The following is a 20,690-nucleotide window of genomic DNA, read 5'->3' as shown; positions in this document are numbered from 1 at the left end:
CTTTCTTAAAGGTGTGGCACAAGGAGAGATTTAATGGTTACTAGCAAGACCTTGAGTCCAGTGCACAGCTGTGGGTGCAAAACTACAATGAATATTCTCTCTCAAAAGCTGAAGGTGGAGGATGAGGCCGTACTGCTTACTGCTTGTGAACAGGGTGGATGTACCTTATGCTTTGCATAAGGGAGGCAGAGTATAAAAATCTTCAGTAGTTGAGGAAAAGCAGGTCACTGCAATACAGSATGTTAATCACTAACCAGCCAGGCCAAGATAAAGCAGCTTGTCAGATCTGGGAATTACGAATAATATAACTTCATCTAAGCAAGCATGCATTGCGTATTAATGATAGGTAAATTGGTTTTCAGGGTGTGGAGAGAAAGTAAAATAAACACCCGCCTTTGAAACTTGTCTGTCCATTACATCTGCAAAAGCACACTCGAATAACAGAGGAGTAGTTTTGTTCAGAAGGATTTCAGTTTCATGTRACTGCTTGCTGTGAGCAGTAATTTTGAGCTTTGGCTTTCTCTGTTGTGTTTAAGATGGTGAATGACCTATAAAATTTCTTGCAAAAAATGCCAGAGAGAGAGAGAAACCTATTATGTTGTTGTTTTTTTTTTAAAAAAAACCAAAACTGTAAGGTGCCATGCAGTAAATTAAGATCTGTGGGCTTTGCCCGAAAGACCTGCAGTCAGAGTTTGTGTGGTACTGCAAGGTGAGGGAGCAAGTAGAGATGACACAGGCAGAAAGATGAGAGATGAAGAAGGAAGAGGATTGCAATTAATATCATTAGACATAGTCATATTTTGGTGATTCTTTTGTCCTGAACACTGTGTGGAGGTTATTCTGTGTAGCTCCTCAGCATCATAGCCTGTGAGAGCTTTGCAGAGTGCCCTGCTAGGTGTGATTAACATCTCATGTATGTAGGTATCGATGTTCACATGCACTTTCCAGATTCAGCATCAGGCTGTAGAGCATGGGACTGGCAAGGGTTGCTTACGTCCAGACCCCTGTGTCTGCAGGCAGTAACTTTAATTGGAAATGACTGTTTGCTTTTTCTCTTTTCTAATATCTGACTTGATTTGTCATTTTGTGGATAACTTGGATGATTGTCATATTATCTGAAGCTTTTATTTTCTTTTCCCCACCTCTGCTGCTGAGATTTCTCATCTATTGCAAATGTTCTTATTACTTGTACTATGTATCTCATTCCTTAGGGCAAGTTGGAAGAGTTGGGGTTTCCAGCTTACTTGGAGTCTGGGGAAAGGATAAGTCCTTTTTTACACACTTGCATCTAAAATGTTTTTGATAGGACTTGAATTTCACTGAGCAGGTGCTTTGGGACTGTCAGCTGCTGTGGCAAGCTGTAGCATCATACCAGTGGCCAGAAAAATATGCTGCAGATGGTAGGGGCAGCTTTCCCTCTGAGCATGCAAGGCATTGAGACAGCAATAAGAAGAGCTGTCAAAGTAGTACCATGCCCAATGGTTCCTTCCCCAGAAGAAATTTTATATTGCCTTTGGTAAGGCCTAAGTGCACTTTCTTGTTTCKGAGAGTGCCTGCTTTAAAGCTGAACAAAATTATCCCAGCAGAGTGCCTTCAGAAGTGGAGTTTGGCAATAGTCCTGTTTCTATTCTGTAGCTGATGGGTGGCTGTCAGACTGCATGAATAAATTTTATTTCTAGAGGAAGTAATGGTGTATATAATCCTCAAGCTTTAGGAGCAGCATTTGACACTTTCTCATTTCTTTATAGAGCTCGAYCTGCATACAAAATGTGTGGTGGATGTGGATGCAAACAAGGTTATTCTTCATCCTGTAAACACCAACCTTTCAAAAGGAGATGCCAGGTAAGATTTTTAAATTAGGAAGGTCAGGCTTCATAAATTATATATGAGGCTAACTACTGAGAAATGTAGGCTTTGCTAGAGGGCTTTCATTTAAAAATAAAACAAAAAAAAATGCCTTCTGCAATTTAGTTACCATCAGCTATAAAATAAGGCTGATCTTTACCATGCTGGGGAAGATGCTTTGAAAACCTAGTGCTTACTGCATTTTGAAATGAGYATTTGCCTTCTGCCCTAAAAAAAGTGTTAGCAATTAATGGGTCTGTCAACTACTTAATTTTTTCYTCATGTGATATTATGGGTGTGAAAAGATTTAAATCTACAAAATAATTTGAGCAGGGCACGCTTTGTCATTTTGGAATGAAATAAGTCTTTACCACAGTTATTTTTTCATAATGGTCTTATATACAATGTGTAAGAAGGAAAAGGAAGACATACTGAAGAGCTGTAGCTATAGCAGGAGCTTGATAGTGGGGTGTTACATGAATCAAAAATACTTGGAAAGTGGCCAGTTTATGGAAAGTGGCCAGTTTACGTAGAAGCTGGCATAGATTTGCTAAATTTTTTAGAGTGAGATGTGAAAAGACCTGTAATGATTGATACAGTGGGGGTTGTGACTAGTTAATATATTCCTTATTTACAAGGGGAGGAAATGGAAAAACATATGCATTTAAAAGAAAAAAAAAGGGGGGAGGGGGCACAAGAAAAGGCAAAAAAACAATACTGGAAAAGTACAATTATGATCTGTTTTCTGGAAGAAGACAGGGATGTGGTCTTAAGGGATGACAGAAATAAGAGAAGTTCAGTTAAACACTAAGATTTGTTTAAATGCAACATGTCGTTTTGTCATGTAAGACTGTACTGTACAGCAGTGGTGAGTAAAAGTATTCTTTATCTGATCTAAACTTCTCAACCTCCCAGCAGTATTAAATAGAAGAGCAAACATAATAAAGTTCAGTATATAGTTTCTACTGACTTCAGTTGAAAGACTTCTTTTAGTGTGAGAGTGAGTAAAGCTTTGAATTGCTCAAAAACAAGCAGGCTGCATGTTATGGATGTTTTTTGTTTGTTCTAGTATCTGCCACCTCCAGAAACATGCACTATTTAGCTCCTGAGTACCTGTGTTAATTTGAGCCGTTGCAACTGTTAAAAATGKTAGGAAAATGAAATACTTAAAGGCCACGTTAGTTAGGTGCATTAAGAACCAGTGAAATATTGCATAGTTTATACTCACTAATATATGTTTAAAAATGTTCGTACTTAAGCCATGAGAGAATTCRTAATGCAAATCGTACCCCCTGGCAAGGGAGGAATCGGTTGGCAATTGAATTGAACTGAATCCCAGACAAGGTAGTGAGTCTAGTGTGAGGAAAACAACATACCAGACTGAGGAATACTTCATTTGCATTTTCACAACTGCCCATTGCCAATCTAAGCAGCCAAYGTAATAAACTTATATGGGCTGATTAAAAGAAGAGAGAAAAGTGGAGGCCCTGTAACTGCCCAAAGATTCACCTATCTACAGTCTAACACCCTTGAGATAGGCAGGCATTGAATTCTTGGCTTTTGCAGCTAAGTCAGAGCAATCCTAAATATCAACCTAACGGAAAGATTGGTTTTAGGGTTTTCATTGGTTTGGTTTGTTTTTTATGCTTTAGTTCGCTTGTTTCCAAATCTGTGGTCAGTAGCTTTGCCTTGTGCTGTAATATCATTATTTTGGTTTTAGACTTGTCTAGTGTTCAGAGTGATCTCAGCAATTTCTGACAAATCTAGAATGCTTTTACTCCCATAGAGAAAATCAAAATAAAAAACAATATTGTGAATAAACTCTTTAAACGCTTGCAAAGCAGGATAAATTTGAAAATCTCAAGAACTTGCCTACCTTTCTCATTAATATCCCAGGGTCAACTTAAGAACTAGAGAAAAAAAATTTACAACTAGAACTCTGATCAGTCCCATCCCTGTTTGTCAGGACACAGTCCCTCACTGACAGGGAGTGACATTTGGAAAAACAACCTGAGAGTTCTGGAAAAATGCATGTTTTTCCTTTTCTGTCCTCTGTGGTGGAAACCGGGTTTGGGAGATGCGTAGGTTTAAATTAATAGTTCAATGTGCCAATTAGCCTGGGTCACAGAGTTACCAMGTGTTTGTCCTGTCTCTGCAAGGTGGTGAAGGCCAAAGAGTTCTACATTATATGCTTATCCATSTGCAAAAACTCTCTTCCAGCCAGATCAGTTAAAATGACAAATATCTGAGATGTTCTCAGTTATCTTTCAGTTAAAGAAGAGAAGTAGCCTGTGGAGTTTCTTACCGATATACCCACCTCAGCCTCTGGTTTCCCATGTGAGCTTGGGGAATGAATGCATGTAAAACCAGAAATGTCTACTCTCTTTATGTATTTCATACTTTTACAGATACTTGACTTGAAATTTTTGGAGATGGAGGATTCAGTTGACATAGTTGCCATTGAAATGAGCTCTGTCAAATTGTGTATTCAAAATTCAGAATCCTTGAAAATCTAGGTGACAGCCACTCAGCCTCAGTTTCCCCTGCACCTACAACCTGAATATAATATTTACTTATTTCTCCAGTGACTTGAGACCTAAAAAAAAAAGCGTGTAAAATGCTTAGACTTAAAAGGAAGTCTGTTTTTATACAGCTTCAAGAATCTTGCATCCTCCTGTAAATGCTTCTTAACCAAGGAATGACTTTTCCTGAGAGACAGATATGCAGCCAGTTGTTTTACTGAGCAGTCTTTACTAGTGCAGTGCAGGTTTCTGTAATCTGATTGTGTACAGTAAATCAATTTTAAAATCTATAGGATAACCTGCAGACTGGTAGGCAATGCAACAAAACCTTGGAACTGTGGGGGGGCTRTTGAGTGGTGGTTTCTTGTATTAAAATAGAAATTATACTGCCTGGAAGTGGTCAACATTTCTTTAGATGCTTTCACAAAGTTATTTGCCACAGAGCCTTGAGTTTTGTTTCTCTTCARTTTCCCCAAATGATCCTTTTAAATCAAAATCTCCCCTTCTCCCTTTCAAGGGTATGTGAACTTTCAGAGATTGTGTAAATGAGTAGTATCATTAGCATGACTTGCCTGCTTTCTTTTGCTCTATGTAGCTGTCTGTTTTCTCTGTTGCAAAGGTCAGGGTTAAAGTTTCTTTATGGACACAAGATTAACTGTGTGCTGCAGATTACTCATAGCATTATTACTTGGTGGTTAGGGCTTGGAAGAGGGTGTGAACTCATTTGGATTGAAATGAATAGATAAGTCCTACATAGTAATGGGAATGCTTATAAGAATGAGTTTTGAAAAGTCTGTGAATAGACTGTACTTACTGTAGGCTATTAAATTTGTACCAATATTTTTGTTATCTATTTGCTTGTGCTGTCATTTTAYATCTCTCAAACAAGACGTATTAAAAAGACTAATACTGCTTGTTTTTGACTGCAGACAAGGGAATTTTATTATGGGGATGTTGATATATGCTGCAGGCACAGCTCTGGTGTTAACTGATAAACTGTCAGAAATCAGATTTCAGTTTAGCACAGGCTATGAAAGAGCAGTGATACCTGGGGGAAAAAAAAGGCAGTTAATCTTCTGAGTAGACTACCTTTGAACTCTTTTATTAAGAGGATATGCTTAAAAGTGAAAGGAGCTCTGAATTCTGTGTACTTTCATCAAAATTTGTGGTTTGTAAGTGCTCTACTGTTTGTGTTACAGAACAGAGAGATTCCAAAGACTGACACAGGGCAAAAGCTATTCAAGGGAACAAGCGGAGCTAATTGAAGTTAGTAAGTGTATTAAACCAGGCTTAGATGTTTATGTTTCTTTTTCAGCTGTTATAATGTTTGTATAGTCAGTGCTTAGTAGCAGATTATTTCCATAATTGAGTATCCTTATTAATATAAAATAACCCAAATATGATTGAAGATATTTGTTCCTAGGTCTATACCAGTTTCCTTTTGTATATTCACACAGACAATATTTTTGATCATGAAGCTGAGATACTTAAAACTCTATGTGATTGTGTTCTAGGAAGTTCTGAAAAAATGAGCAGAGATGTCCTAGCATCTTGCTCAGGCTTGAGGGTTTCTGTAGCCTTTCTACACCTGAGCTTGATTTCTACCTCWGTGAAGTAGAATGCGCTGGATGATGCCCGGGATGTTTTTCTCATGAAGGAATACTTTAGTAAGATTCCTCTGCCATTYCAGTTCCCTTTTTCCTTCTGAGACAAATGACAGCCATGAAAAGGATCTGTGGGGAGAAATTATTTTGGACTACTTCWCCTGCAATCAAAAAAGGGCCCTTTTCAGAGCTATGGCTAAATAATGCTTACCTTGTAAAGGCTRCTAATAATCAATAGTACTGTTGAAGAGAAAGATTTAACTAAGCGAAGTTAAAAAATTTTTGAGTGAAATCAATGCCCATAGAATTTAGTAGGACTGAAAAAAAAAAAAACTTAGGCAGTAAGTAGGGAAAAAATTGCAGGAATGACAGACTTTAAGCAGCACTTGGGCTGAAGTAGACAACCCAGTGAAATYTTTATGTGGTTTGTCTTTGGATTAAAGTTCTTTGCCTTGGAAAGCTGAAGAATCCTTTTGAAGAAATGCAGATTAGGACCAAGACAGAAAGTTGTTAAAGATTCAGCTACTGAAAGAGAAGAAAATAATGGTACTGGAAAATAATTACCAAAAAGTCCCAAAGACCATGTGTCGTTACTTCATGCATCTTGGAGGGTCAAGAGTTGAGTGGGTGAATGCTAACAGAAATATGCAACTTTTAATTAAAAAAAATTATATAGAGAATTGCAAGAACTTGCTAAGTAAAAAACACTAAGACTGTGGTTCAGGGAATTACAATGTATCTATTAGGGCCATACTTTGTAATCTAATCTATCTGGGAAATTTATAAAATGCCTAGATATATGTTAGATAATAGATGCAGCACACAGTTTAGAAATTTTATTTAGAACTAAATATGATCTTTTTCACTTTTTTTCCTTTCCCTCAATTACCAAAAACCAGCATTTGGAGTTTGTGCAAGCGCACACAAGCTCCCTCTGCCTGCTCTCAGTTAACCAGAAGTCTTGTGATCCTGTTGCCATGATGTCGAGACAGCACCAGGGAGCCCTGCTCCGAGGCAGGATCAGCTCGTGCTTGGCGCTGCATTAGCTGTTACGCAATTTCTGGTCTGCTCGGAGCACAGGTGAAGCAGGGTTTTGTTTGACTCTGTGTTGTGTGCCTCTTCAGTAGGACTTGAAAACCTTTAAAGCCCACTAAAARCTGAAAATAAGTTACAGCTTAACAGCTCGTGCTCTGTGGAGTTACAGATCTTGCGCTCTTGATAAAAATTTAAAATGCTGATCTTGGTATAGAAGACTGGGCAGGAACTGCCTGAATGGTGAGGTGGTAAAACTTGCACATAAATTGATCTCTTAATTTTTGCAAAAACTATAAATACAGGTAGTGTGGCAGGTGATGAAACTGTACATTAAAGAGTGAGAAATTTGCATTAGCACATTACAAATAAATTGCCTCCTTATGAGGGGAAGAAGCACACATCTCTCGTGCAGTTCGGTGAAATATTTGATATATATATATATGTGTGTATGTATATATATGTGTGTATATATATATAAAAATATGTGTGGAATGGTAGACAAAAACTGCAACCAAAGGAAGGGTTAGCAAAAATTGAAAATATCATGATGCTGTTTGTCTAGTTTATAGTATATGACTATTTTTGTACAATTAATCAGSTCTCCTTTTTGGTAGAATAATGTGCAGAAATTGAAGGTGCCTAGAGAGGAAGTGCTAGCATTATTATACATGTACTCTTATGTGCATATAAATATGGACTGGAAAAACTAATCATTGGGAATGGGATTTGACCCAAGAAAATGATGAAAGACARTTACTGATATGTATATTGATGAGAAAACATACAGGTCTTCTTAAGAAGGCACTGGGGTCCTGCCTGGCCTTAGATAAGAACTGCTTGGAGAGCTGCCTAATCTTAGGCAACAGTTGGCTGTGTATAYGTCCTTACGCGGAAGAGGAATTGCTTGCTATGTGGGTACAGATTCGTTGCTAGTATGTAAAGCTTTGGCTGAGAATGAAATTTATGAGTCAGATGTTAGTTCAGCTTTGTCTTGCAGTGAGCARATCTGTGCAATGTTTCCTAATGCAGAAACATTCCAGGAAGTTGTGGGGGGAGGAAGGGAGCGGGTTTGTAGTCCCAAGACTGATAGCTGACATCCAGAAGAAGGGGAAGCCTGACTCCCTCATTATCTATGTTGGTATTTTGTGGGCACRAAACAGCTTACAGGAAATTGTTTCCAAAATGTTTGCAGAAACAGTGCTATGAGATTTTCCTATATTGCTAGCTTTGCTTGTGCAGCTTTGTTGCATGTGTGCATGCAACTTTCACTTCAGGCATGGCATTGTTCTGTAATATGGTTATTTCTGTTGTATTACCCCAAGGAAGTGTTGCTGCTCTTTGTTGATCACTACTRAACAGTCTTGTCTTACATGGGGGGAAAAAAATCCAAACTTTTAAGCCTTACCTTTTCAAACTAACAGTCATTTAATGACTGAATAGATTTCTCAGAAAGYTATTACTTTTGAAGTCTATTATTAGAAGACTTTATTGTTGTATTAAACCTAGATTAAGGAGCATATTGCCTTACTTACTCATTCAGATACCAGAGCGATTTATATCTGATTGAAAAATGCCTTCTGATATAAAAATTGTGTRTATAWRAACTTCTGAGTTCCTAGAGTACCTYGGAATCCYGTTCTTGCTTAGAAGTTTGAAAGACATTTGTTTATCTGTCCTAGAGAGATTTTAAACCAGAAAGGAGTTGGGACAGGCAACGAAGAGAGGCAGTCTGGAGGACAGCAGGAGTAAGCAGCTAACGCTCAAGGCTCTGTTGCTGTGCATCTCATGAGCCTCTGGTTCTAAGGAGTGAAGTATTAGATTGCACAAGGAGGTGAATACTTGCTATGTAAAATCCTTATCTTGTACAAAATTACAAAGTAGGAGTTTTGCCAGGAGAGAAGGTGGTTGCTGCACTTAAGTCACACTTGTAAAGAAGTGTATRTGCTACAACTCAAATGCTTTAGCTTGAGCAAAAGTGAAAATGGGAGGCAGAAACAATCCATGAATTCTTGCTGTAGACAAAAATGTTAACAAAACTCTGCTAYCAGTTTGTGTGTATGTCAGTGTGTTTAAGAAAGAACTTTATCCTGTTTTGTTTTGCTTAAGAAAATGCAACTGTGAGGCTGTATTTTTTTAAGTGGACTTTTTTTTTCTCTCTCCCCAATATGGGTCACACCTATTTGTACCTTTGTTATGACTAACATAGCCATAGCAAATTAGGATTACCTGCTGAACTGTGTACTCATAATGTAAATGAAAATTAATTTTAACAAGAGCCTCTTGAAGTGAGACTTAGAAGTGCGCAGCACCGCTAAGAATGGTCCTGGGCCAACTTACATTCCTTAGTTGAAAATGAAAGAAGCTTTTTTTTAATCTGGTTGCTGATCTGACAAAATCTGTGATAGTCTGCTGTACTTGAAGTATAGCTTTCAACTTCCATCTCTTGGATTACTAAATTCTAGTACTTTTTCCTCTTAAAATCTAATATGTATAAAGTACCTGCAGCTTTAATTATTCTTTAAACTGAAGGTTTTTTATAGCATATGATATCTAGCGGCAAGTTATGGAGTATTCTTAACGTTGTCAACCTGCTCGCAGACAATGTTTTCTGCTTTGTAGAGCTTGATGGTGATAGTTGCTAAGCAGCCTGACCTTCATGCAGATTTGCTCTCAGTTGGCTAGGGTTTCTGATTGTGTCTTATCTAAGAAGTGGACTTTTGCAGCAAACACAATGTAATTTGTGGTTCCTTCTCATTGCAAATTGGTTTTTGGTAGTAAAAGCCGGTTCCAAGTGTTTAAAAAAAGAAAAAGAAGGAAAGAAAAAACCCTGTGTGTGGCATATTGAGGCTAAAACAGTGAACATGCTAGTATCTGAGTGAAGTACAGCTTTTAAACTTTTCTAGCAATTTTCAGAAACTTTTTACATTTTTTTAAGCTAATTTGTACCTCAGGCTTGGAATATCAGGCTGCTGCCAGGAGATGGATGTGTTTTAGTTGTTTTCTTCACTACGAGTTAAAACCTGCAAATCAAATTACTTTAAGAAGAATTGGTTGGAATTCGGCTCAGTGACAGTCTTTGGCTTTTTGACTTCGCTGCAGTTGGTTTCATCCTCTATGAAAATAATTTAAAAGGGCATAAACTTTAATTTGATTGTAGTAACTCTTTGAGTTAGTATAAGTCAACTCAAAGCTCTGAATGTATGAAAATAAGAAATGAAACTAGCAGATTACTCTAGCTATTTGGACAAGACAGCCAAATGATGGATAAATAGTGAAAACTGAGCTTCAAGTTTGGAATACTTGTTTTTAGTGTTGATTGAATGTGTTAACAGAAGTCTTTAAAGGCTTAATAGTATATTTCCTGTTAAAACAAATTAAATCGAGGTAAGTACGGGGCCAGCCTAATTGACATAGACTGAGGGAAGAAATGAACAAGGATGAGAGAGTGAACTTGATTTTAAGATCAATCTTTAATATTCTGAAAAAATGTTGCAGCTGTTGGTGTCATTGAAATTATTTCACCATAATTTTTAACTCTGAAGTAATAATCCATAAAGTGAGACTATTTAGTGGTCACAGTGGCACTGATTAATACTCCCGCAGGCTGAAGGATTGTTTTGGTGGCTGGAGCCACGGAATTCTGTGGAAGGTGATAGAAACAGTTCAGAACAACTTTTACAGCCAAAGCATGGGGCTGTGTTTGGAGTGTCAGCAGATAGTTACCAAATTCACTGAGATTTCAAGCCTGCAAAGTAAGTTCTTACTAGTTTTAAGAACAAGCCCTAAGAAAATGTATGTGAAAATGAGTCTATTTAACTCACTTAAACTACTTTTATGCTTAACAGTTTTGCAAAATCTTGATTTCAGATTAGTATGATTATGAGATATCAGAGAAGGATACAAGACAGGATATTTCTTGCCATCTGACTTGACTGATTAATGATAATAGAGTAGTTTGTTCATACTTAACAGCTCCTACTGTCTTTGCTACAGTCTTTTGAGGTTGTGTAGCTGTATCCCTCAAGCTAATTTGAAATAAGCTGGTTTGAATGTTGAAAGTCAAGTATCTGTGGCAGGACAGTGCTAACGTGAGCTTTGATCCTCTCCTGAAAAGCCGATTAACTATTTGTGAGTTTAGTAGTGATAGTAGTGCATGTCCTTTTATGGACAGCTGGAATATATACATAGATAATACCATATGTAGTCTTCTGAACTCCTTAGTTATTGGAAAATGGAATATAAAGAAATGATAGGGTTTGTTCTCCAGATTGCTAAAGGTCTTGTGAGGGGAAATGAAGAGGAGAAATCCTGAACCTTTTAGTGTTCTATCTTCATTGTCCTGAGAAACTTCAGACGCATTTTTGAGAAGGGGGTTATTTGTGTGCATCAAGTAAGTTGAGGAAACTTGTAATTTGTTTGTGGTGGTGCTAATTTTAGAATGAAAAGTTCAGAGGGTCACTGCTTTACACTTAATGCTCCATTACATTTAAAGTGAGCTTGATTCAGCCCCCATTTTATAGTTCTGTAAAGTTGGAAATACTGAATTCAGGGGAAAGTGTTTCTGTATATCTTCACTTGCAAGCTTTTATTATAAGAAGTGAAAATTGCAATTGCTGTTGAACCTCAAGAGTTGCTGTAATATATAATTTTTTTAAACTCTTAATTGCAGTGGACATTAAAGAAATAAAGGGACAGTTTTCTCACGTTTTCCTGTGAGGAGGAATCAACAATCAATATTTTGTAGGTATTTTTGTTTTTCCATGAGCTAGGTCTACAGGAATGCAGCATCTGCTGCTCGGGCAAGGGCAGTGATGCTGCACCCTTCCCTCTGGGTTGGAATGTCGGTTGTTGCTGAAAAGAAGCTGCAGAGGTATGACGGCTGATGGCTTCCTCCTAAAAGGCATGCTGTTTGTTTTTTTTTTTTTTTTAAGAGGTCCCAAACCATTCTCCCCTGGTTATAATTTACATTAAACCAACTTGTTTTGTCTTTATTCTTTCAGTATGGAGCATGACAAAGTCTGATTATATATAACAACTTTGACTTCCTGCGCAGTGTTGTGGTGAACATGTGAATGTTGCATTCAGTGTTGTGAAAATAGATGATGTAAAGTAACATTGCTTTAATTAGTGCTTTAAAGCTCATGACAGCTCTCATAAGCGTATAACATGTTACAAAAATGCAAAGCATAACCCTCTGAGTACTCCTTTGAGGAGAGAAGCAATCAGGTCGAGTAGTGATTTCTTGGCTGAATGAATGTAGAGGAAGAGGGCTGATCTCCAGGGAGAGGAAGGATGGTCTTGTGACAAAGGCAGAGGCTGCTTTAGGGATCTGGGATTTTGACTAAACATGTTTTTTTTATTATTATTTGGAGAGGGTTGGGGTTTTTTGAAACAGAAAATTTCTTTTGCTAGTGTATAATTAGGACAGAACTCAGAGCCTCTGTATTGTAGTAGTGACTAAACAAGCCCTGCAACTTAATGCGTGCTGTCTGAGGTTCTTAGACTAGTCCATGTATTTTCATTTTTTAGCCTTTTACTTGTTTAAAAAGCACTTCTTTTTCTTTTTTTTCCTCGTTCCAGAGAGTTCACAGGCTTCTGCCAGTGTTTTGTTTGTTCTTCAGCAGAAGTAGCTCTACTGTGATGATCAGATTAATGAAATGTAGAAACTGGGTATCTACCCAGCTTTTATCTGAATAGCACTTTCAGCTCTGATTTTTTTTAAAACATTATTTAAAGATTGTAACTATCTAAACTTCATTTGTACTTTGTAACAAATATAATTATTTACAAAAATTCTACCTAATATGACAGGTGATAAAATAGTGAGATAAAATAATGRTGTATGAATTGGCTGCTTTTCCTGTCCAGTATCCTCCTGATATGAAGGCCTTTGTCTGTTCTTCTCAGCTCTTTGATTGGTGTCAAAGTTTCATCTGGTCGCTTGTATAGTTCTGACTTCTTAAAAATGCATCTCAAGATAATAACTTTGCAGAGCTTGTGGCTATGGTGCCACAGGAAGGAGGTTCTGTAGCAAGCTGAGCAGGAAAATAAAGCACATATTAAAAAAAAAAAAAAAAAAGCTATGCAAATCTCATGGCAGAGAAGAGAGAAATTAGTGTGGCTCAGGGAGGAAGCAATTACTTGGTTGCATTACTAATCCACTGAAACCACTTATATACCAGCCCAGACTTACAACTGTCTCTACCACCTACGAGCTATCTGACATAGTATCTATGCTACTGACAACAGGAAAAGAGTTATGCAGTTACTTCATTCTTAAACCTTACATACTAGCTTCATTGCAGCCTGTACAACAGATACCTGCAAAGTTTTCCACCTGTAGCAATGATCTCTTTCTGTCACCACTAAAATGTCTTTGCTGCTAATACATATTTAATCCAACTGCAGAAACAGCACTGGTAGGTCTTTTATGCCGTATCCAATGCAAGAATTGTGCCAGGTTGGTAGAGCCAAAGGTTTACACTGTAATACAGGGATATGTGTGATACAGAGCAAGCACGTTTCTGTGTGCTGAATCATTGCTGTAGCACTTTGTCATAAGCAGTTTGGAAGAGGGGAAAGGGATAGTCCTCTGAGGGAGGGACTCTCCAGGGACAATAAACAGTCTCATGCTTATGTGTTGAGGCACTTTACTCTTATTGAGGTAGTGGCAAGGTGAAACTGCTAGAGCTCTCTGATATCATGGGAGGTATATCCTGGTACAACCTCTTGTGAAACCATGTTAGGCTCTTGAACTAAGAACATCACATGCTTTGTAATTAAACGTTTCCTGATACCTTTGTTTTCCTTCTCTTTGCTTCCAGTCCCTGTTCAGGTTCTTGGATGATACTTTTCCAGGTAAGGTCGTGTCAGCAGCTCCTTCGGAGGATGTTGCTTAATGGCACCTCTGGGGTTGTGGGAACTTTTCACAGGCCAGTTTGCTGAGCTGGGAGGTCAGCTGCCTGTAAGCTCRTTGGAGAGCTGAGAGATAATGGAGGTCCCGGACTTTTTAGGATTGCTCTTATGGTGATAGCAGCCTTACTGGTGGCAGTCTTACATGTACATGTAGCCCTGCACATGAATGAAATCATAGGTTGTTTGTATATTGTTAGTGATCTCATTTGGAGTGGAACAACTTAGAAAACACCTTACTAGCTGTGATGCAGGAACTAAGTTGACAGTCCTTGAAATAAATACTAGCTGTCACTGTATAGTATTATCCAATTAATGTCTGTTGAAAGTGAGAGACAGGTTCCTTTTCAAGGCAGTAGAGATGTCAAGAGTTAATTGTAACCTAATTTGTAGGAGATTATTAGCAAGAAACAAGTCATTGTCTTTTGGTAGATTATATTTAGCAAAATATCCATCCAAAAATAAAAAAGCGAACCACATTTGTCAAGTGTTCATCACAAATAATTCTGTTACTATAAATGAAAAATTAGTTAATCTCTCATACTGTAAAGGGACCCAAAGACACTCCAAATTAAGATGAGTGCTTTGCCTCAGTGCTACATGTGTCTTATATTTTAGCTGTGACTGCTTTGGCTCATGTACAAACAAGCTTTGAAGGATGGCAAAGATTTCAGCTTTCCTGAGCACTGGAGATAGGACATAAGTCCTTTCATGTTTTCATCATGTATCATATGACCCATGCCTTCTGTGGCAAAGATCCAGCATTTCAGTATTCTGCAGATTGGTCCTGAAACCTGCTGAATTTTGAATAAAGACTGAATGTTCTAGGTATCATGTGAAGTAACACTGGTCTTCAGAAAAGGTGAAGTCTGCATGTGGGGAGTAAAAGGCACTGGATTTTTCTTCATCAATAAGTGTGGATGTACCTTTAATTTCTAGAGAGATAAGTTTCCTGTTTCTTCACTGTATCAAGTCTTGAATTCAGTTAACTGTTCCACTGCTACACCTGAAACATCTTCCACAGCACTTGATGAAAATAGAATCACAGAATAGTTGAGGTTGGAAGGGACCTCTGGAGATCGTCTAGTCCAAACCTCCCCCTGCCCCCTGCCCAACCTAAAATATGTTGCATAGGATTGCATCCTCGTAGGTTTTGAATATCTCCAGAGAAGAAGACTCCACAGCCTCTCTGGGCAACCTGTGCCAGTGCTCTGTCACCCTCATATTACAGCTTTTCCTCATATTCAAGTTTCCTGTGTTTCAGCTGCTGCCTGTTGCCTCTTGCCCTGTTGCTCAGCATCACTGAGTCTTCCCCCCCATCCTCTTGACACCTTATATTAAGATATTAAGATATTTGTAGACATTGATAAGAGAGGCCCAGTTCTCGCAGCCTTTCCTCACAAGGGAGATGCTCCAGCCCTCTGATCATCTTTGTAGCCCTACGCTGGACTCTCTCCAGAAGCTCCATGTCTCTCTTGTCCTGGGGAGCCCAGAACTGGACACAGTACGCAAGATGAGGCCTCCCCAGGGCTGAGTAGAGGGGGCAAGATCACCTCCCTCGACCTGCTGGCAACAGTCTTCCTAATGCAGCACAGGAGACCATTGGCCTTTTTGGCCACAAGGGCACATTGCTGTCTCATGGTCAACTTGTCATCCACCAGCACTCCCAGGTCCTTCTCTGCAGAGCTATTCTTCAGAAGATCAGCCCCCAACCTGTACTGGTGCTTGGAGTTATTCCTCCCTAGGTGCAGGACCCTGCACTTGCCCTTGTTGAACCTCAGGAGGTTCCTCTCCGCCCAACTCTGCAGCCTGTCCAAGTCTCTCTGAATAGCAGCACAACCTTCTGATATATCAGCCACTCCTCCCAGCTTGGTATCATCAGCCATCTTGCTGAGGAGGCTCTCTGTCCTTTTATCCAGGTCATTGAGGAATACGTTGAACAACACTGGACCCAGTATTCGCCCCTGGAGGACATCGCTAGCTACAGGCCTCCAACTAGACTCTGCGCCACTGATCGCAACCCTCTGAGCTCTGCTATTCAGCCAGTTCGCAGTCCACCTCACTGTCCACTCACCTAACCCACACTTCCTGAGCTTGCGTATGAGACTGTTACAGGAGATGGTGTCAAAAGCCTTGCTGCAGTCAAAGTAGACAACATCTACAGCTCTCCTCTCATCTACCCAGAATAAGTTGTTCTATCACCTTTCCAGGGATGGAAGTGAGACTAACTGAACTGTAGTTTCTTGGGTCATCCTCTTTGAAGACTGGAGTGATACCGCCTTTCTTCTAGTCTTCAGGCACTTCTCCTGTTCTCCATAACCTTTCCAAATGATGGAGAGTGGACTAGCAATAAATGCTGAGGAAGYTGGCAGATCTTGTGCATGCATCCCATCAGGGCCCATGGATTTGTGGGTGTCAGGTTTGCCTACGTGATTTCTACCTGATCCTCCTCGACCAAGGGAAAGTCTTCCTTTCTCCAGACTTTATTGTCTCCAGGCTCTGGGACTGCTGAGGGCTGGCCTTAATAGTAAAGACTGATGAAAGAAGGCATTCARTAATGCTGCCTTCTCTGTATCCTTCATTACCAGGGCAGCTACCCCATTCAGCAGTGGGCCCATGTTTTCCCTAATGTTCCAGTGTTCCCCAGTCATAGAATCATAGAATGGTAAGGTTGGAACGGAGCTCTGGAGATCATCTAGTCCAACCCTTAGCATAGCCCATATGGGGATTGAACCCACGACCTTGGCATTAGCAGCAACACACTCTAACCAACTGAGCTAAACCTGCAATGTTCTTACAATTCTCCCAAGTGGCCTGTCCTTTTTGTCATGTTCTGTGTACTTTCTTCTTCTGTTTGAGTTTTGCCAGGAGTTCTTTGCTTATCCATGCAGGTCTCCTGCCCCCTTTCTTGACCTCTTACTCCCAGGGGTGCACCGCTCTTGAACTTGGAGGARGTGATGCTTGAATATTAACCAGCTCTCTTGGACCCCTCTTCCTTCTAGGGCCCTAATCCATGGGATTCCTCTAAGTAGTTCCATGAAGAGGCCAAAGTTTGCTCTTCTGAAGTGCAGGACTGTGATCCTACTTATTGACTTGCTTCCTTCATGCAGGATCTTGAACTCCACCATCTCATGGTCACTGCAGCCAAGGCTGCTTCTAACCTTCACATCTCCAACCAGTGCTCCTTTGTTAGTACAAGGTCTAGTAATGCATCTCTCCTTGTTGACTCCTCCACCACCTGTGTCAAGAAGTTATCAGTGCTCTGCAGGAGCCTCCTGGACTGTTTGTGCCTTGCTGTGTTGTCTTTCCARCAGGTGTCAGAGTGGTTGAAGTCCCCCATGCAAACAAGGGCCTGTGATCATGAGGCTACTTCCAGCTATCTGCAGGCCTCATCAACTTTCTCTTCCTGATCAGGTAGCCTGTAGTAAACACCCACAACAGTGTCACCCATGTTAGCGTGCGTTTTAATCCTTACCCATAAGCCTTCCATCTTTCCCACTTATTGGCAGGATTGAGGAGAAAATCACCTGGGCTCCCAGACTCTTGACCACCATGACTTCCTTGACTTCCAGAGCTCTGAAGTCCTCTTTGATGGTTTCCAGTTTGCCCTTGGTATCAGTGCCCACACGGAAGAGCAGCAGAGGGTAGTAGTCTGACATATGGACAAGCCTTGGCAGTCTCTCCATGATATTTTGTAATCGAGGCCCTGGCATGCAACAAACCTCACTAGACAAGAAGTCAGGTGGACAGATAGGTGCCTCTGTCCCCTGCAGCAGGGAGTCACTCTGACAATCACTCACCACCACTTCTGGGTGTTCCCACTAGGCACAGGGTCTGTCAGACCAGTTGCTTCCCTTGAAGCCATGCCCAGCTGCTCCTTAGCCTGGAGGATACTAAACCTGCTCCTCAACTGCAAGTCTTCAAGAGGAGTAAGAGCCTTTCTCCTCCCATGAGAAGTGACAAGTTTCCAGCCTTCTTCTACAGTGTTGTGATGTACTGTTTTATGCAGCACAGAAACCCCCGGCAATTCCACTGCTGGAGGGGGTTGGGACTCCTGGAGCTGTATGGTCTCTGAGAATACCCTGTCTACCTCTTGCTCATCTTCATGGATGCTACTCAGCCTACTGACTTTCTCTCATAAGTTCTTTACCTGATACACAACTTGTCAGCAACAGCACACCTTCTGCAGGACAGCTGACTGTCAGCCCAGGCCTTCTGGAGAGGCCCCAAGCATTCCCTGCAGCCTGAGGCCTGTACGGCTGCMTCTGCTGTCAGAGGGTCTGTCTGGGTTGAAGCCTCCGACACACCTGATGCCGTTGTGGGTGTTTACTCCAACAGCTACTGGGGAATGTGCTCTGTGGCATGTCATAGCCATATCTAAGGAAGTGCATGCTACTAGGGGTATGAAGGTGCGGCCCTGCACCCTGCTGCGTGAACTGCTCTGTCTGTTCGCTGCGCCCTGGCGTGCAGCATATAGTTTATTCTATTAAAAATCACTAGCCAGGAAATGGCTAACAGAGATCTCTCCAGTTCTGCTCGTGAGCTACCTAGAAATGTTTATGCATTTATTGATATTTCGGATGGTTCTTACTGGGTTGGACATTAATGACAGGCATCCCACTGATCTGCAAAGGAGTGTCTCAACTGCATGTGTTCTCGGGTTTCACCCTGGCCTGTGACGTGTTCCATGGTCCTTGTCACAAATGAGCAAAGATTTCTATGACTCTCCCACCCCACCCCACCCCATCCCAGTTGCTTGTCATTTAGGGAAGATCTTGCCTGTCTTTCAGGGTAATTTTGKGAGGCTCTTCAGCATGTTAGTGGTTACAACCTTTAGCAAAATTAGGCAGTCATGCACCAGGTTACAATGGAGCCTTAGTAATAATAATAATATGGGTTCTAGGCAGATATGGTAGTCCAGACTTAAATTGTCCCCAAAGCTGTGATAGAAAGGAAGGGGGCTTACAACTAAAATATGAATAAGAGCCTAACGTAATCCTGGATATTGAAATACTTAAACTTTTCCTTTACATTTTGAAAGTGTTCTGTAACTGCTACTTGGATCCTTGATCTTAGACCACATGGCAGGCATAGTAAASCAGGTTTTAAACAAGGCAGTCACTCACCTGGATCCTGTGTAGGTAACCGATGCGTCACCACCCATGACAGACTGAAGCAGCTTCCATAGTGTGAAGAGCCACTCCAAGAGGAGATTTAAATGGCATTTTACACTTTGCAATAAACAGTATTGTTTGCAGGATTGATTGCATCGTCAAAAAATAAAAAACCTGCCCCCAAAGCAGTTAGCTGTCTTAGTATTCAGACATGCAAATCCTTCAATCTATATGCTGAGAATTGCACAGATACTGCAAAGGCAAAGTCCTTACCTTCAAAAGCTTGTAATATAAAAGGACTATAAAGCAAAGTGCTGGAAAGCAGCTGTAATTTGAATGTATTCAGTTTGTTTAGCAATGAAACGCCACTGCTCAGATAACCATCCATTGACCAGTTTCTTGCAGGTTTCATGGCAAAGTAGAGCCTGTGGAAGATGTGCAAGAATTATTAATAGCTTTAAGGTTTGACTTGAAAAAGGCTTTCCAGCTGCAAAGAAGTGGCGTCAGAGAAGGCAAGAAGGTTTTTTGCAACTGAAAAAWTTGAAGTAGAAAGGCAACAAGTTAAAATACCTAGAATCCTTGATGTACAGTTCTCTAATGGTTAAGTATAAGATTAATATTTAGGAATCCTTGGGTTCTGTTCACACTTTGGCGCGTTTGCTGCAACTTTTGGCAGGCTTCAGTGGCACTAACAAATTTTTAAAATGTTGCAGACTTGCATAGAGGCATTAATCCTTGTTTATTGTGAGGATTAATGCTTAGAAAGGGCTTGATTCTTTGGGGAAAAGTATTGAGGACATTCGTGCTTGCAGAAAAATGAAGTTAATTTTTATCACACAGAAGAAACTAACTTCACAACTTAGTCTGTCCTGGTGTCTCCAGGCTAGCTAGAAACTAATTACAACATAATCTGTGGTTTTCTCCTGCTGTCTTCCCCATCTATATACAATGGCTTATGAAATGTTATAAATGAAATGGCCATAACCTAAATCTCTCTTGCAATGATTATGATGGAGATGTATCAGTTTTACTGAAGTTTTTGAGGAAGTTTTTTTTAATCTGTGTATTTGCACAGGGATCTAATGAAATGTAATGAGTTTGTAGCCTCACTTGAAGGTAATCTATTTCAGTGAACTCCAGAAGGTCCAAAAATCTTGCACTGAAACAATGGCTAAAGGGATTTTCTATTGTGATTTAAAGAATGCTATTAAAAGACATTTTAAAACTTATTTTAAGTTCAGATCCTTTTAGAATACAGTAACAAAGCCAGCATGAAAAATTAATGGTAATAGCAATATAGTGTAAGAGCTTTGTTCTTCCTTAAAAAGAAACCTCTATTTAATTACTTGAAATCCAAGCAGCTGCAGCTGTATGTAATTCCCTGGCCATTGGTGCTTTATATGGAAGCTGTTACTGTGTGCTAAGCATTAAAAGAAAAATTGTAGCAGCAGTATTCATGAATCTTGGGGGAGGGAGGATTCTCTCCTTGTCTAAAAATCCTACCATTTAAGAAGTTTGAGTGGCAGATGGCAAGGGACCCCAAGATGGTTTTAAAAACTCACTTAAAAGTGACCTTGAGCTGTTGCCATGGTGTTGTCTTTGGCCTGGAGAAGCATGGTCACCAGGCCACGCTGTCAACGCAAAGCAAACCTGTAGCA

The 20,690-nt window shown here is 40.0% G+C and overlaps 1 protein-coding gene across 4 annotated transcripts in view; it reads left to right on the top strand.

The window, feature by feature from the left end:
• KIF13B (kinesin family member 13B) overlaps positions 1-20,690 on the top strand; it is a 125,858-nt gene that overhangs the window by 8,792 nt on the left and 96,376 nt on the right. For all 4 annotated transcript variants that reach the window (XM_085305663.1, XM_085305662.1, XM_085305661.1 and 1 more), the window contains exon 2: positions 1,749-1,842. In XM_085305663.1, coding sequence (XP_085161789.1) covers positions 1,749-1,842 — 94 coding nt within the window. The remainder of the gene's footprint in view (positions 1-1,748; positions 1,843-20,690) is intronic.

Source organism: Rhea americana, unplaced genomic scaffold, assembly GCF_003343005.1.
Source record: "Rhea americana isolate MKP2758 unplaced genomic scaffold, rheAme1 scaffold_225, whole genome shotgun sequence".
In the NCBI taxonomy this organism is placed as follows: Eukaryota; Metazoa; Chordata; class Aves; order Rheiformes; family Rheidae; genus Rhea; species Rhea americana.
The sequence above is the reverse complement of the archived record's forward strand: the minus strand, read 5'-3'. Positions and strand labels throughout refer to the sequence as shown.